The sequence below is a fragment of the Lytechinus pictus genome, chromosome 7 (assembly GCF_037042905.1).
Source record: "Lytechinus pictus isolate F3 Inbred chromosome 7, Lp3.0, whole genome shotgun sequence".
Classification (NCBI taxonomy): Eukaryota; Metazoa; Echinodermata; class Echinoidea; order Temnopleuroida; family Toxopneustidae; genus Lytechinus; species Lytechinus pictus.
In genome coordinates, this window is record NC_087251.1 from 10601517 (window position 1) to 10618846 (window position 17330).

The 17330-nt window shown below is 35.5% G+C and overlaps 1 protein-coding gene across 1 annotated transcript in view; it reads left to right on the forward strand.

Annotated features, from left to right (window-relative positions):
- The window catches only part of LOC129265540 (TOG array regulator of axonemal microtubules protein 1-like), a 64672-nt gene that overhangs the window by 26690 nt on the left and 20652 nt on the right, over nt 1-17330 (forward strand). Inside the window, exons 5-8 of the mRNA XM_064101358.1 lie at nt 4760-5068; nt 6810-7069; nt 8001-8230; nt 12127-12428. Of these exons, the coding sequence (XP_063957428.1) occupies nt 4760-5068; nt 6810-7069; nt 8001-8230; nt 12127-12428 (1101 nt within the window). The remainder of the gene's footprint in view (nt 1-4759; nt 5069-6809; nt 7070-8000; nt 8231-12126; nt 12429-17330) is intronic.

Genomic DNA, 17330 nt, shown 5'->3' on the forward strand with positions numbered 1-17330 from the left:
GTACAGTACGTTTTATCAATGAATTGAATTGAGATTGAATTCCTAACGGTAGGCCTATGTATTACCTGGCAGTGTAACCAAGAATGCAAAAAATAAAATGGAATGTACATGTAAAATAGTTCAGCATAATATAGATTATCCCATTGAGCCATGGTTTATGGTAGAATTTGCTCTCAAGTTCAGCAAATTTATTTTTAGATGTAAAAAGCAGCTGCCATTATTGAAGCTGATTTCATGAGGTTCCTCCAGGAAGGTTTAAGACAATTTCCTGTGCTTTCATCTTGTGTTTGACGTTTTGTGACAATGAAGTTCAAAGGTAAAATTGTGTTGCATGTGATTGGTGTAAGGGAAATCATTTTTAAAATGTTGCTTAGTATCATTAAAGCCTGTCTAAGGTTTTGGTAATGGTTCAACAATGTGGATTTCACAAGAGTGTCATTCCAATCTTACATACATGTAGGTGCAGTGACTGTTTAATACACGTTCATCACTTTACATCCATTCATTTTTGTAAAAAAAAAGACATTGGATGATTTAGCACAATCTCTTGGTAATTAAATTTTTCTTCAGGTCCTTTGAATTTGAACTCTTAAAGCTAAATGATAGTAGTTGCAGTAAACACTGATTTAGTGAGAAAGTCTGTAAAACCAAGTTTAAATATTACTATATCATCGTGGATCTAGATCTGGTACAGTTACATAAACTGAACTCTGTGAAATCATAAAATCTAAGCTGAAAAACGATCACACTGAAGATCGCCAACACAGATAGGCACATGTGGGACAGTATATTATTATTGCTGGAATAAAGACCTGACGGAAGTGCCCGAATCCGCGCTTATTTTGCTTATTTCTCAGCAATTACACAATTTCTTCCAGAATCCTTTGGCACATATTTTTTATTCATACAAACAGACACTTGGGTGGTCATTATATTGGATTATGTAAAAAGTCATTTTGAGATCGTTACCAAAACTGGAATTTACCTTTAAGAAAGATAGTGACTGCATGTCAGAAATAACAAAGGAACTTGTATCTTAAAATTTCTGGCTCATTCCATGCTTGAGAAATGAATTTTTAAAATTTGGATCCCGACCAAAATATTATTTTCATTTAGATTAATAAAATCATCTACAGGTGTACTAAAAAGTTTAAATTTGACATGTTATAACAGTTTGAGGATATTCACATTCACATAGGATTATCATGTAGGTATGTTGCTGGAAATGCTGAGATAGCTACAAGAACCATATCACATGTCTAGTACAGTCATATCCACAATAATTTTTACTCTTGTTATTGGTATGAAAATAAAATAACAAAAGTTTCAAATGAATGTCTATTTTCATGACTGTTACTACTAGTATATGTTTGCAAAGTACAGAATACTGTATGTTTTTAGTTTACAGTAAAATACATATTTTCGGAGGGAGGGGGGGGGGGAGATTTCTGTAGCTGTAATTTATCTAATTGGAAACGAGCTGGAAATGTGTTTTGTACAAGGTTATTTTAAGTAGATGAGATAGTAAAGAGGTTGCATGTTAACTGATGACTTTAATTAGAATTAGAACACCATTAATGAAAAATGAGCGAAGTACGGTTTCAATGCCAACCTTCCAAATATGACCTTTTGTCTTGTGTATACACATATACACAATTGAATATACCCGTAATTACAAATGAAAGTTCTGAAAATGGCAATTTGTGTACTCTTTACATTTAAAAATATGAGTATTGTTAGTTAAAGAATGTTCCTGTGTAGTGCAATTTTTTACTCTTTAAAGTAACCCACTTTGCCAAAGCAAGTTTGTCTCTTCCTTTTATAGCTTCCTGACTTACATATACATGTGTTTTATTATTTGGATTGCACATTTTTATTATCCAATTATGTAGTACTATTTGCGATACTTCTTGCACTTTTTGTCTGCTCTAAAATATTTTTTTTACTGAGGAGTAAAATTAGCATCTTGTAATTTGCAGTGGACTGTTCTGTTTTTACAAGGATCCTTTCAATAAAATCAATCAAAAACAGGTTCACTGTCCTGGTACATGTTTGTAACTGCACATTCAACATTTGACCTGTTACATTGTTCGGACATTAGCACATATTTTCGTGTAACTCTTTTGAAGGGGTACTCTGGGCTGAAAATGATATGAATTTAACATCAGACAAACAAAAACTGACAATTTTACCAAAATCGCTTATTGAATAACAAATTTATGATGAATTTTAAAGCTTATATTGCATTATTTAATAAACATTTTCATGTTATCAGGATTATGCAACAAAAGGCTGATGATGTCATATGACCACTTATTCTTTGGTATTTTGTTATATGAAATTATGCTTTATATGCAAATTGTTTCCACTAAGAATTAAAAAAAATGGATTGGCAATTGATTTAATGCACTAGATATTCATTGCTGCAACTTATTTTGTTACAAGGGAGACATACATAATACACTACCAGTCACAATTCTTTAATTCACTATTGCTACAAAGAACAATAGGTTCTGTAAACCAAATCTATTACTCTGTGCTTTGTGTTCAAGAATTGTAAAATGTACTTTATCATTATCATACACACATGCATGAAAATGTAAAATAATAATTTTCATGTAATAACATAAGAAAAGAGAAAGTAAGGATGTGACATAAGTTTTCATATAATATATGGCATGCTTTAAACTGTTTTCACAAAATAGTGCTAAACTCTAAAATTCATTAACTTTATGTACGTCATATTTTGATGAAATTTTTGGCATTTTGCTTCATGAACAATAGTTTTTACATGTAATTGTTTCACCCCAGTGTATCCCTTCAAATATTTTTTTTTGGTATTGGACTCCTGCTGTTGAAAGCAACTTTGAAAAAGAAAAGACTTTTTACATGTAGTCCACATTCTCCTGTATAGTGCTCAAGTACACAAGGAATTTACTGCAATTTGCTGAATATGGTATTACTTTCATCTCATTGATACAATCTTGTACCATTTTATTTATGCCTATTCACTATTTGTATGCTAGTGTTTAATGATTTAGAAATTCAAGTAGTACTGTATATAAAGATAGGTTGTGCTGTAGATATTTTTTATTTAGCATTTAGCCATTTATCTTTTTTCTTCTTCAGTAGAGAAAGAGAGAGTTGGAGATATGGACATATGTAGACAAGAGCAAGAGAGAGAGAGAGAGGGGGGGGGGGTAGTTCTGGATATATATGAAGAATTAAAGACTAATGGTACATGTACATGTAGATGCCAAGTCATTTTTTTAACCTCTAATAATACATGAGAAGCATCCAGCTGAAAAGATGACAATAAGAATGTATTTGAGGCAAAATTGGGTAAAACTAAGAATATATTGTCATGGTTACAAAGTGCAGCAATGAACATTGAGATGTGTATGCCACTGGAAGTCTGGAATGCACTCAGTGGTGAATAGAATAGTTTTACTGAAGTCAAAAAGGGACTTGATGCATCCATATGCATTTCGGATTGAATTTTGTCTTGATGCTTTTTCTCTGATGTTTTTTAAGTGCCTTAAAAAGCAGCTGGAACTAAAGCCAGGGTAGTATTGTGTCCCATTGAATAGGCAACTAGATTATCAGCACTTTATATACATGTACATACATATTTTAAGACATTATTTCAAATTGCAATTGATTTCAAGAAACTCTTACCTACTTGAAAGCTTTTAACGAAAGTTGATGTTTAGCAGTTGAACACATGAAATTAAGTTAATCTTCAGTGTTTTCTTTTTCTTTTCCCTTTCAATTTCGTTCAAGTTGTTCAGCACAGTTTAGCACTACTTTAAAATCTATATTATTGGGTTAATAGTGCTTTGATTGACAGATATCTCAAGGAGTTATATTAATATTCTTATTTTACACCTGTTAGGTAATCTCTTATGTTACACTGTATGTTCAATTCATGATAAATTACATTCCTCCCTTTTTTTTCTCTCATTTTACAATACTTAGAGAAGGGTCCACTTTTTCAAATTTATCTTTATATTGCACAGTGTGAGGTTGTTACACGACCTATACTTTATTTATTCTTACCATCCTATCCTATACTGCAATTTTTATTAATTAAGCAATTTTATTGATGTTTATCTGGTTTCTACACTACAGAATTTCTTTCTTAATCTTGTTATTTCTAGAATGATTATTTCATGAATAAATCAATATAATGTAATACTTGACATTTCACTAAAGGACCTCTTTGTATGCTCTACAAAATATGAACACCTACAGTAAGAGTGTAAATGATATCTCCAGTACATGATGAAGTATAAAAAATTCTCTCCTTCCCAAAGATACTTTCTAGATTAGATAAAGAAACCTAATTAACCAGATTCAATTACTGCTAAGAGGACCAAAAAGAAGGAATAATGTATGTTGCCACCTCATACCAAGTGTAGTTATAAGAGGCATTGCATAGTACATGTAGGTCGACCATCTTATTTAATCAAAAGCACACATTAAAGAACCATCTTCATTTAATAAGTAGATCAAAATCAAATAATTTTGGGTGAATTTGAAGACTTCTATTGCAAACCATACAGTTACCTCCTATTCTTAATTAGCAGAGTAGATCAACGTAAGTTTTTATAAGATTAAAATATAAATGTACATTGTAAGTGTTATATGTTATACTCGTATTTGTAGAAACAAGTTTATTCAAGAGTACTAGAATGGTAAAAGAGACAGAGATTGAAACAGAATACAGTTAAAACTTAGAATTATTCATTTATTACAGGGGGACCAGATCCATTCGTTGGCAATACAGCCGTCATCCCTAAGAAGCGTGGTTCCCTAAAACAGCAGCACTCTCAGCACCATTATCAGGAGGATTCAGATCGCCTTGCCCTGAAACAACAACTATCATACAGTGAGAAATACATGCCATCTGTGGGTTCATCTCGTTCCAGGAATGAGGAGGAAAGAGAGCAGCGAATGAATAGAAAGAGCTTATCAAACTCCTGGCCTGATCCAGGTATTGGCATGGATGATGGTCCCTCTTCATCCTCTACTGCTGGACGTAAGAAGATGGATCTTATGTTCAAAGGTAAGTTGCCTCGATCAAAGAGGTATATTTGTAGGTGTGGAGCAATGCATGCATTTATTAGCAAATTTTCGCTCAGCAACACAGAATGAATCCTTCAGTGCAGCAAATGAATTTAAAATGCAAATCAAATCGCAATGAAGTCATTGTTGAGGGTAAGTGAATCGGAACAGCAGTTTCGTTTGACATTTCAGAGCTTGACAAAAAATTCCAAATATTACTGACGTAACTGCTATTTCGATTCACCGACCCTTGATAAAGATTTCAATGTCATGAAAGGCATTTGATAATAGATTCTCTACACTCAAGAAAGGGTCTGCGTAGCTGTTGTGAAAACTCCCTATTATCTCTAAGAGACAAATAGAGGATAGAGGGCACACATGATTTAATGGAGGGAGGGGGGGGGGGGACAGAAGGAGAAACAGGCAGAAATTTATGAAGGTTGCTACAGATAAAGACCCTATTTCATCAAAGGAGATGTCTCTTCAACTTCTCAGAAACTTCATTGATGGAGATGTCTTCAACATACCAGTTTCTTTGGTCTGACCAAGATACAGAGACGTCTTCAGACAAGGTGACAAACACTCTGACAGTCATTGGGATGTTGCCGCACAGTCTCCAAGTAGTTGCGATATTTCAGGGACATTTCTCAGTTCGAGAGACGTCTCAGAGATGTTTCTGAAATGTCGCAGCAACTACTTGGAGACTTTGCAGCAACATTCCATCAACTTCTGGGCAAAGTGCTTGTCATCTTGTCTGGAGATATCACACAGACCTAGCAGAGATGTCTCCTTAGTTAGATCAAGGAAACTTTTCTGTTGGAGACCTGTCCATGACTAAAGTCCCAGAGACATCGCAGAGAAAGCTCCTTTGGCGAGATAGGGCCTTAAAGGACAAGTCCACCTCAGAAAATTGTTGATTTGAATCAATAGAGAAAGATCAGTCAAGCATAATGCTGAGAATTTCATCAAAATCGAATGTAAAATATTAAGAAATTTGTGACATTTTCAAAGTTTTGCTTATTTTTCACAAAATAGTTGTATGCACAATTTAGTCACGTGCAAATGAGAGAATCGATGATGTCCCTCACTCACCATTTCTTTTGTTTTTTATTGTTTGAATTGTGCAATATTTCAAGTTTTACCAATTTGACAATATGTTCAGGGAGAAATAAAACTTTGTTTCACAGGACAATGGGGAGAAAATTAGAATATTTCATGTAATAAATACAAAAGAAATAGTGAGTGAGTGATGTCATCAGTTCCTTCATTTGCATACCAACCGATATGTGCATATAACTGTTAGTGAAATTAAGAGAAATTTTATAATGTCATAACTTTCTTATTTTACATCCAATTTTGATGAAATTTTAAGCGTTGTGCTTGTTGGATTTTTCTCTTTTTATTCAAATCAACTTTTTGTTGGGGTAGACTTGTCCTTTCAACTTAAAGTAGGTCAAACATCATCAAGGAGACTTCACTACGTCTCAATGGTCTTTTTAATCTTCTGCAGGTTTTCACAATGTCTCTAAGACTTCGCAGAGACATTGCGGGACGTCTAAGCAGTCTCTACGACTGATAGAGTTGTCTCAGAAATGTTGCGAGACATCACACAAACTGGAAAATATCTTTTAAAAATTGAGCATGTTTAATTTTTACGTATTGGAGATGTCTCTGGAACAAGCCAAATCTGAAGTCGCAAACTAGTTTCAATTTTCCTTTTCATGATGATCTTCTCTCTGCAGATACTGTTCATGACTTCCATGCATCTTCTCAATATGACATCCCATCCCCCAACAAATCCAATCTTCCTTCCGGTACGTCCCCCATCTCACCCATCCCTCTGAAGGCTACGTTAGCTCGGTCGGCAGGGAGGCGAGGGCAAGCCAGAGCTCCTCTGGTTCCTTTAGAGAAGACAACCAGTCCTCGGGATGATTACGATGACTTGCATTCATATCAGGATACCTACCGATCAGACTGGACGGAACATGACCTTGTCCCTAATGTGAGTTACATTGTATTTCAGAAGTAATCTTAACAAGTCATTGAATTATAAATCAATCATACATGACTTGGTTTTTTTTTTATTACCTGAAATTGATATATGAGCTCTGGATCAATCAAATTAGATCACTACTTTGGAATTAGTGTGACCACAAGCAATTAAAAGCAAAAGTCATCTCATGCATTTTCTATTAAAATCAGTGGTAAAAGTGTAAATTAATAATGTAAAAGATGTGTTTGCAAGGTCATACAAGGTAATTAGTGAATTTGTCTGTGATTTAAAATCTAAACCTTTGAGTCATCTGCTAATCCTATCATAATTACAATCCTTTGTCAGAGGTGGTCAATTGTGGTATCCATTAAGCTATCTACTATATCAGTGTCACCATACTATTAAGAATATTTCTGGCAAGCATGGTCAATGTGTGTCCTATAATGTACCATTGCAATGAGCTACCCACATTATCTTCCTTCTGGGTGCTCTCATGTATGCCGTAAGGCGTATTGTATTGTTTTTCATCTTATGAGATAAATAATGACTTTAAATTTGTCTGAAAATGTCAATTCTTGTTGATTATGGATACTTGTTTTGACAAAGTTAATTCATAGTATGTTAATATTTATCAAACTCCCAATTTTTTATGATTGAAATCTAAAAAAGAAAAATGGGGTTAATTATTGTGAGATTAATTAACTGAAGACTTATCTTGTCACTGGGTTATTGCACGATGAGACATACAGTATGGTTAACTAAACAATGTATTCATTGTCTTGTTCATTATTCCATTGCTATGTTTCATCAGAGTGGTGTATACACACTATTGTGCTTGCAAAAATGAATTATGTTTATGCTTTTTAGGTATTCCAGCTAAATCTAGTTTGCACCTTTAATAAGGCAAATGATAATGGAGCTGTCTCTTATTACCCATCAGATATCATCGCTTGACAACATACGAGGCAGCGCGGCAAAGAAACGAGCAGAGAAAAAGGCACGGGGTCTGGACAAATCGTCCAGCGGGAGCAACCGTGGTAGTGAGAGAAGCTACTCCCCTCCAAGAGATCTAGATGAGAGTGGGGTATTTAGTATTCAGTCTACAGGACGTTTGGATTTCGAGGATGGACTTGATAATGGAGGTCAAACTACTTACATCAAGAAGAAAAGGTAATTTTTGTCATGTTACTTCACTGTTATATACTACAGTCTGATAATTCCTTTTTCTATTTTGTAAAGGGATATGTGGACAATGCTTTGGCCCTAAAAAAATAATTAATTAATTAATAATAATTAATGGAATTTTCATCAATACTAAGTTTAATAAATTAGGTAGAAATAAATAACATCAATTTGGATACAAAGTGTACTGTGATGCTTATGTAAATATGAATTAATGGTAAAAGGAAAGCAATGAGAGTTTTGTCTGCGTAAGATGACCTACAATAATCGACTATAAAGTCAAATTAGTTTTTCCTATGAGATTGTGTAAAGTATGCGCCGTTTACTTCTAAGTCAAATTTGGCCTATATTGTATAGTCCCAAGAGATTTAACTCAATCAGACTTACCTGTCATTGTATTGCATGTACAGTGTATGGAATTGTGTGAAAAGTATGTTTGTAATAATGCGAAGGCTTGGAGATATCATTAACATACAGATATTCATCATCCATCTTTATTTGCATTCTCTGATAAGTGATGTAAATTGACAGGTAATTTTATGCATCGGCAGCAGTCAGTCGTTAGCAGCAACCACAAATCTGAGTCTGTAATTATCCCTGGAGTGTTCTTTATGTATGCATTATAGGAAAGCTCAGTTGACAAACCAACTGTGCAGGGAAAAAAATTATGCAAACATCAAAGAGAATTGCTAAGATCGTGCTTGATGTAATGTTAGCTAGACTAAACCTTGAATTTGATAAGTCTCCTACATACGTGTAGCAATATATTGACATTCCTGTGATAATGCATGTGACATTTACAATGTAAGGGTCATTACTTAATCTCTTGGACTCATCCAGAGCTTCCAAGTCTCCCGGATCCTGCGGGAGAATACTGGATTGCGATCCAATCTCCCGTTCTCCCGACCCCATGCCAAAATCTCCCGGGTAATCAGGATTTTTAGCTGTTAAATTGTAAAATTCATACAAACGACTGTTTTACAAGTCTAGCATGTTCAACTCCCAAACACCCACGTGGAACCTCATTATCACATTTTCATTTTACCCAGTAACTTTTACCAGTTTTTGTATAATCGTACATTGATTTCCAATGTAAATGAAGATAATTTTACTGAACGACTGGTGAAGTAGTCTAACAAGCCATTTTATTTCTGGGTTCTGCAATGTGTGTGATGAAAACACTTCAGCGGTACTCCATGCACATGGCCCACGATGCGCCCGGGCGCGGCTCCAGCCGGCCGCGCTGCGCCAGGAAGCTACGAGAAGGGAAGTTCACGAGCACTGCGAGGCGTTTTTCGTAAGCTTGTGTGCGCTTTATTCGAGCTGAAACTGTGGATCAACGATGGGATTAACAAGTGAATAACTTTTGCACCCTGATTTTCAGTTTTAGGAATAATTTTATTGACAATCCTGAAGAACCAGAAGCAAAGTGAAGATTTTTTCGCCTACTTTCACTTGGGTTGATCGGATTCGAACATTTTCTCTTTCGTGAGTGAGCTAGCCTGGCGCTGGCTGGCTGAGCTGTGCGAAGCATGCCCCGTCCTGATTCATCCACACTACAATCACATCGTCAGTGACCATGGAGATCATGGAGATGGAGTCATCCAAGATGACAAAATACTTTTCGAAGTATAAAGATAATTTTCAAGCGGAATGGGACTGTGTGACAATTTTCACAGGAATCCCTCAGAGACTATAAAAAGTCCACCTATAATTTATATAAAGCTCATTTACCATGTTTACAACTACTGCACTGTCTGCAGCCCCTTCCCCCAATTAAAGGTATTTTCATGTTGAATGCATTCTTTTATGAATTATTTAAAAAATCTACTGTATTGCCTGAAGTGTATATTTAGTCAATGACAATTCATGAATTCTCTCTAATGTGCATTTAATCTATCTGAATTTTTTTTTATGGTTTAGACAGCTGTCACTATCAAATGATGTTTGTTAATGTGTTTTGCTACCCAAAACTCCCATCCGTGGGACAATGTTCCGCCGCTCCCTCACAAAATCATACCTCCGCGAAATCTACTGGATTCTATCTTTCCAATGTTGGCAGCTCTGAATCATCTTCAATATTGTTTAAGGCTACTGATTTAAATATATACAGTGTGTCCAAGAAAAACGAAACCAAGATTTATCATAACTTAATCACAAATAAAATAGACTAATGACCTACCATTGTAAAGCTTACAGTCTCCTCTTTCATCCAAATAACCTAGATTATTCCTTATTCACGCATGAGTGAGCTAAAACAATTTGAAAGGAGGATACCAAAAAATCATTTGGCGGGCGGTATCTTGGTTTCATAAAGAAAATCACATTTTTGAAAAGTTTTATATCTGCTCTTTGATTTGATATCTCAATCACAGAAAGTGGTCAACAAATAACATATTTTTGTTAATTTGAAAGTAGGCTTGAATTTCAATAATTTCATAAAATTAAGAGGTTTTACAGGCTAGCTTTCAGATTTGCCCGACACTCCGTTTTGTTGACGATCAGCCATGCATGAAGTCTTTTGTTAACCATGCGATAGCTTCGGTGGGAAACCGTTGAAATCTCGTTGGTGTAATGAAATTATGGAAATGCTAGCATTGTTTTGAAGGAGCAGAGCTTTGTTATTTCTGGACCATTTTCTGTGTTTAAGATATCAAATGAAAGAGCAGATATTGAACTTTAAAAAAATGCCTGTTTTGTTTTGAAACTCAGATACCGCCCGCCAAGTGACTTTATGGTATCCTTTCTTTTAATTGTTTTTGCTCACTCATGCGAGAATGAGGAATATTTTATGTTGTACCAGATGAAAGAGAAGACTGTAAGCTTTACAATGATAGGTCATTTGTCTTTTTTATTTGTGATTAAGCTATGATAAATCATCGCTAAATCTCGGTTTCGTTTTTGTGGGACGCACTGTATATATAAGATGACAATATTTCCCAAAAGAGAATATCTACATTTCACTTTAGGTAGACCCCCAAAAAAATTGAAATTAATATTATATGAGGTGAGGCCATCCCATTATAAGAATCATCTTCGTATGAAGCTGTTACCATAGCGATAGGTACACCAACAGCGATGTCAGGCCATATACAAGTCGACATGGCACTGTCATTATATGAAATATAGGATTGTTTATAGATTTTGTTTGTGAAGGGCAGGAGTAATGAGCTCTCGGGAGGACACAGATCTCAAGATTATATTCTCTTTAAAACTACAGGCATGAAATACAGGTAGAAAAATAAGAAAAATATAATATTAAGGAATGAAGAGATTGCAAAACAGATAGAGATTGAAATTAATAAAAACATCTGGGAAAATGTAAACCAGAGTTTTTTCTAGTTTGTTGCCTTATTAAATCCATTCAGTGTTTCCTAATTACATCTCTTATCTCTATAAATCATCTGTAAGATATCTTGATTAATTTTAGTAGGTTTCGGTCTTCAGTTAGTTGTGCAGTTTTTTGTCTTGATTTGTTTAATATTTCATCTATACTCAGTATTTTCTCCACAGATTCATTCTTAGATATAGTAAAGATTTCATGGAAAGATATCTTTTAGTCAAATTAATGAAAATAGTAAGAATATCCAATAATAATGGTAACTGACTTAACTGAGAGTGTGGAAGTGGAAATTTGTCTATTCAATTTGGTCTCACATTGAGGCTATTATCATTAGCAAGTTGTTGATAAAAATATGTTTGTTATGTAACTTTCATTTATATTCAAATGCTGTCTTTGTAAGACCATATTAATATGAAAAGCAACAATTTTCAACAATGAATATAAATCAAATAGATTGACTCACAACATATTTGTCTGTATTGCAGTGGTGATTATACTTGTTATTTGTTTTTCTTTCCCTTTATTTTTGTTTTGCTTCCAGTACAAGCGGAAAGAAAGGGTCTGATTCGCCGTTCAGTTCTAAGCCACGCATGGCACGGGCAAACTCTGGCAAAGGTGTGAGACGAAATGCAGGGGAACAGCGACAAGATGGAGGAGGTTCTTCTACAAACTTGGAATTCAATCCCTCGGGAGGAGTGACGTTTAGAGACAATGCTACATCCGATGTAAGCATCATTGGTCATGGTTTCAGTAATGGACGGGGTCATAAGGACATCGATCTATCTGACAATCATGTGGCTTCAGGCAAAGGACAGAATTCAAGAGACAGGAAGAGAACAAAAGGTGGGTCTCTTTCATTTTTTTTTCTTTCTTCTGCATGCATATCATGTTGCCTCCCCATCCCCTGTTTGTCTTTATTGCATGTATGCCTGTAGGAACATGTTTCTTTCTATTTTTTTTTTTTTTTTATAGATACCAGCTTTTGCTCTGAAATTTCTCAAGCCATTTTTTAAATTATCATGAAAACTTGATGTAGTATCCCAATTGTATTACATTTTTTATCAAAACACTTGCAATTTTGTTACATATTCATTTGTCCTGTTCTTTCATTTTTGGGTTATTTTATAAAATTCTTGAATATTTTGATAAAAATGTTGTTTAAAGTTTATGGGTTTTTTGTCTCACCTGCATAGCAGAGTGAGACTATAGGCGCCGCTTTTCCGACGGCGGCGGCGTCAACACCAAATCTTAACCTGAGGTTAAGTTTTTGAAATGACAGCATAACTTAGAAAGTATATGGACCTAGTTCATGAAACTTGGCCATAAGGTTAATCAAGTATTACTGAACATCCTGCCTGAGTTTCATGTCACATGACCAAGGTCAAAGGTCATTTAGGGTCAATGAACTTAGACCATGTTGGGGGAATCAACATCAAAATCTTAACCTAAGGTTAAGTTTTTGAAATGTCATCATAACTTAGAAAATATATGGACCTAGTTCATGAAACTTATACATAAGGTTAATCAAGTATCACTGAACATCCTGCATGAGTTTCACGTCACATGACCAAGGTCAAAGGTCATTTAGGGTCAATGAACTTTGGCCGAATTGGGGGTATCTGTTGAATTACCATCATAACTTTGAAAGTTTATGGATCTGATTCATGAAACTTGGACATAATAGTAATCAAGTATTACTGAACATCCTGTGCAAGTTTCAGGTCACATGATCAAGGTCAAAGGTCATGTAAGGTCAAAGAACTTTGGCCACGTCGGGGGTATTTGTTGAATTGCCATCATATCTCTATAAAAAGTGTATTGGTCTAGTTCATAAAACGTGGAAATACGAGTAACCAAGTATCACTGAACATCTTGTGCGAGTTATAGTAGTTTTCAAAATCAGCACTGCTGCTATATTGAATCGCGTGATGCAGATGAGACGGCCAGAGGCATTCCACTTGTTTGTATTTTTGTTTCCCTCTTCTGTTGTAGGCAAATACATTAATCACTAATGACTTGTGAATATTGTGACTTAATGTAATTGGAAGCAAAAGTATAAAATAAAAGAAATACACCTCCACAACATGTTTACTAATTATAAGATCTGGTGGGTGTTTCATAAAGCTGTTCGTAAGATATGAATGACTTTACGCACGACTGGTGATCCTTTCTTGTGCTATGTGATATCCCTATGTAATTGAGTTATGACCTAAGAACATGTTCCAGTCGTGCGTAAAGTCGTTCGTAACTTTACGAACAGCTTTATGAAACACCCACCTGAACTATGCTATGATATCACTTTACAATCGCTAAAAATTTAGAATTACAAATTAAAATTATGAAATTACAAACTGAAAATCTATGGTTTGGTTTCTTTTTTTTTTAAATGAAAAGATTAATTGATGCATCACTTGTTATTTTCTTAATCCCTTTATTTTACTTCATAAATATGCATCATGTACATGTAGGCTTCATTCACAAACCTATCATCTTTCATTTAGCTCTTTCTTTGTTAGAACTTGTTTTCATATATTCAATTTTTAATGACTTTCCCGATTACCATGGCAATGCAAAGAGGATTATATGTTGACGACATATTCTTCATGTATCTTTAGATATTTGCAGGCCAGTTGGATTATTTACATTGCAATATTTTCCTTGATTAAAATGATGAATTGACATTTTAAGGCTTTATGAAATGGTGGATCTCTTCCCATTTTCATCTTTTGATATAAATATATCTATATTCTAACAAACAAAGTTTGAAAGGGGTATAATACATGTATGTACACTGTGTATAGATATCAGCATAAATTGTGGTAGGCGGCTGGTTAAGGATGTTTCTACCCCCTCCTCCATCTCTCTCTCTCTCTCTCTCTCTTTCTCTCTGTTTTACTGATACAAAGATGCTCTTTTGTACTATTCCTGTTTTCCCCCTTTCATTACCTCTTGACAAAATGTCAAACCTTCAATCGTCTATCAATTTGTGAGCTGAAACAAATCTAGCAGAAATCATTGCATTTCTTTTGCAACCAACTCAGGTTTAACATGTAAACTGATGAAGCTTGTGTACTGTAACAGTTTTAGTGAGAGCAGGGGTGGATCCAGCTTTTGCCAATAGGGGGGGCAGAAAAAAATTCACCCACATTTTCCCTGATCAGCCGCTCAAAGATGATTTTTGTTTGTTTCTTTGAAGGGGTAGTCCGAACAGTCACTTCTTAGCTTTATTCTTATAAAGCAACATGAATAAATAATAATTTCATAAGCACTATTGAAATAGTGCAAGCGCGAAGCGCAAGCCCATTTTTGTTTGAAAATTCATGTATTTTGTCCTGAAGATTGAACATTCTGTGCAATGTTTGTGATCCTAAACAAGCTGCATAATAAGATAATTACCGCGAGCGTGAAGCATGAGCAGACCTTTTAAATATCGGTTCTGGCCTGATTGAAAAGGGGGCCTGATAAAGACTCTTTGCAGTTAGCCATAAGACGTTACATAGTTCAACGATTAAATAATGCGAGCGCGAAGCGCGAGCTGATCATTTTTTACTTTCCGACCTAAAAAATTGACATTCTAAGCACTTTTTGTCTCGCCTGCATAGCAGAGCGAGACTATAGGCGCCGCTTTTCCGACGGCGGCGGCGGCGTCAACATCAAATCTTAACCTAAGGTTAAGTTTTTAAAATTACATCATAAATTAGAAAGTATATGGACCTAGTTCATGAAACTTGAACATAAGGTTAATCAATTATTACTCAATATCCTGCCTGAGTTTCAGGTCACATGACCAAGGTCAAAGGTCATTTAGGGTCAAGGAACTTAGACCATGTTAGGAGAATTATTTTCAAAATCTTAACCGAAGGTTAAGTTTTTGAAATGACATCATAACTTAAAAAGAATATAGACCTAGTTCATGAAACTTAGGCATAAGGTTAATCAAGTATTAGTGAACATCCTGCTTGAGTTTCAGGTCATGTGACCAAGGTCAAAGGTCATTTAGGGTCAATGAACTTTGGCCAAGTTGGGGGTATTTGTTGAATTACCATCATAACTTTGAAAATTTACGGATCTAGTTCATGAAACTTGGACATTAGGTTAATCAAATTCCACTGAATATCCTGTGCGAGTTTCAGGTCACATGACCATGGTCAATGGTCATTTAAGGTCAAAGAGTTTTGGCCGTGTTGGGGGTATTTGTTAAATTACCTTCCTAACTCTGAAAGTTTATGGATCTAGTTCATAAAACTTGGACATAAGAGTAATCAAGTATCACTGAGCATCCTGTACGAGTTTCAGGTCACATGACCATGGTCAAAGTTCATTAAAGGTCAATGAACTTTGGCCGTGTTAGGGGTATTTGTTGAATTACCATCCTAACTCTGAAAGTTTATGGATCTAGTTCATAAAACTTGGGATATAAGAGTAATCAAGTATCACTGAACATCCCCTGTGAGTTTCAGGTCACAAAACCAAGGTCAAAGGTCAGTTAAGGTCAATAAACTTAGGCCATGTTGGGGTAATTGTTGAATTGCCATCATAAATTTGAAAGTTTATGGATAGAGTGAATGAAATGTGGACATGGGTTGACAAGTCTTAAGTCACCGTTCAAATGTCATTTATGGTCAATGAACGTGGTATTATGTCATTATATGAATGATGTTTTTGTGAATGATTATTTTATGGTAGTTTTCAAAGTTAGCGCTGCTGCTATATTAAATCGCGTAATGCAGGCGAGACTGCCAGAGGCGTTCCACTTGTTGTAATTTTGAACAGGATTCAGACCTAAACACGGGACACTATTCATGTTTTGTAAATCATGAAAATGTTATTGTCTTATTTATTAATCTAATAAGCCTTATGATATATTTTTAACAATTAATGCGAGCGCAAATCGCAAGCTGAATTTTTTTCATAAACTACCATGAAAAGTTTGAGCTGTTGCTTCCTTTTTTCTGCCATGTTGAAATCAGGCAGTAGCCCGGGCAGTAGTATGTCTTTGTCTTACGGCCTAGTTTAGCACATAGTAAACCTAATCCTACCTACTGTGCAGAGCTACTCGGCTGATGATGGCGTGTAGGAAACCCATGTGCAGGAGAATGTCTTTGATAGGCGCGCAGGTGCTGTAGCGTGGTTTGGGTACATGACAGAATGCAATGCCACTGCGAGTAGGCCTATATGGGGGTCGGGCCGGCAGTTACGAGGCCGTAAATTAAACATGGGTATAATACCTCTTTCTTACTTTCCTTTCTGTTTTTAAGCGTTTCAAGTTAAAAAGGACACTTTTTGGGGGGTTGCCAAAAAATAAGGGGGGTCCGGGGCCGGCTCGGACCCCCTTGGATCCACACCTGGAGAGAGACAAAGAGTTGATATGAGATAGAAGAAACCATGGAGAGAGATGATAAGACAAAGAGGGAGAGGAGTAGTAGAAAAAAGGGAATGGATAGGCAGAGCTGCCAACCATTACGTTTTTGCCGTAATCATTACGTTTTTTCATTCAAATTACGGCATTATGGTTTTTCTTTTCAAATTACGTTTTTTGACAATTTTGATAATGTGTGTACATAATTGTATGTATGTGTAGTGCGTGTTGAGCCCGAGATGAGCCTGGTACTTGCGCGTGCGTAGTCGCCCGCCGGCCGGTTTTCCAACGCACTTTAATAATGTGATAGCGCGCGCGTACATACGTTTATAGTTGAACATGCGAGCGGCATGCATGGCACGAATCGCGATGTATAGCGACTGGTA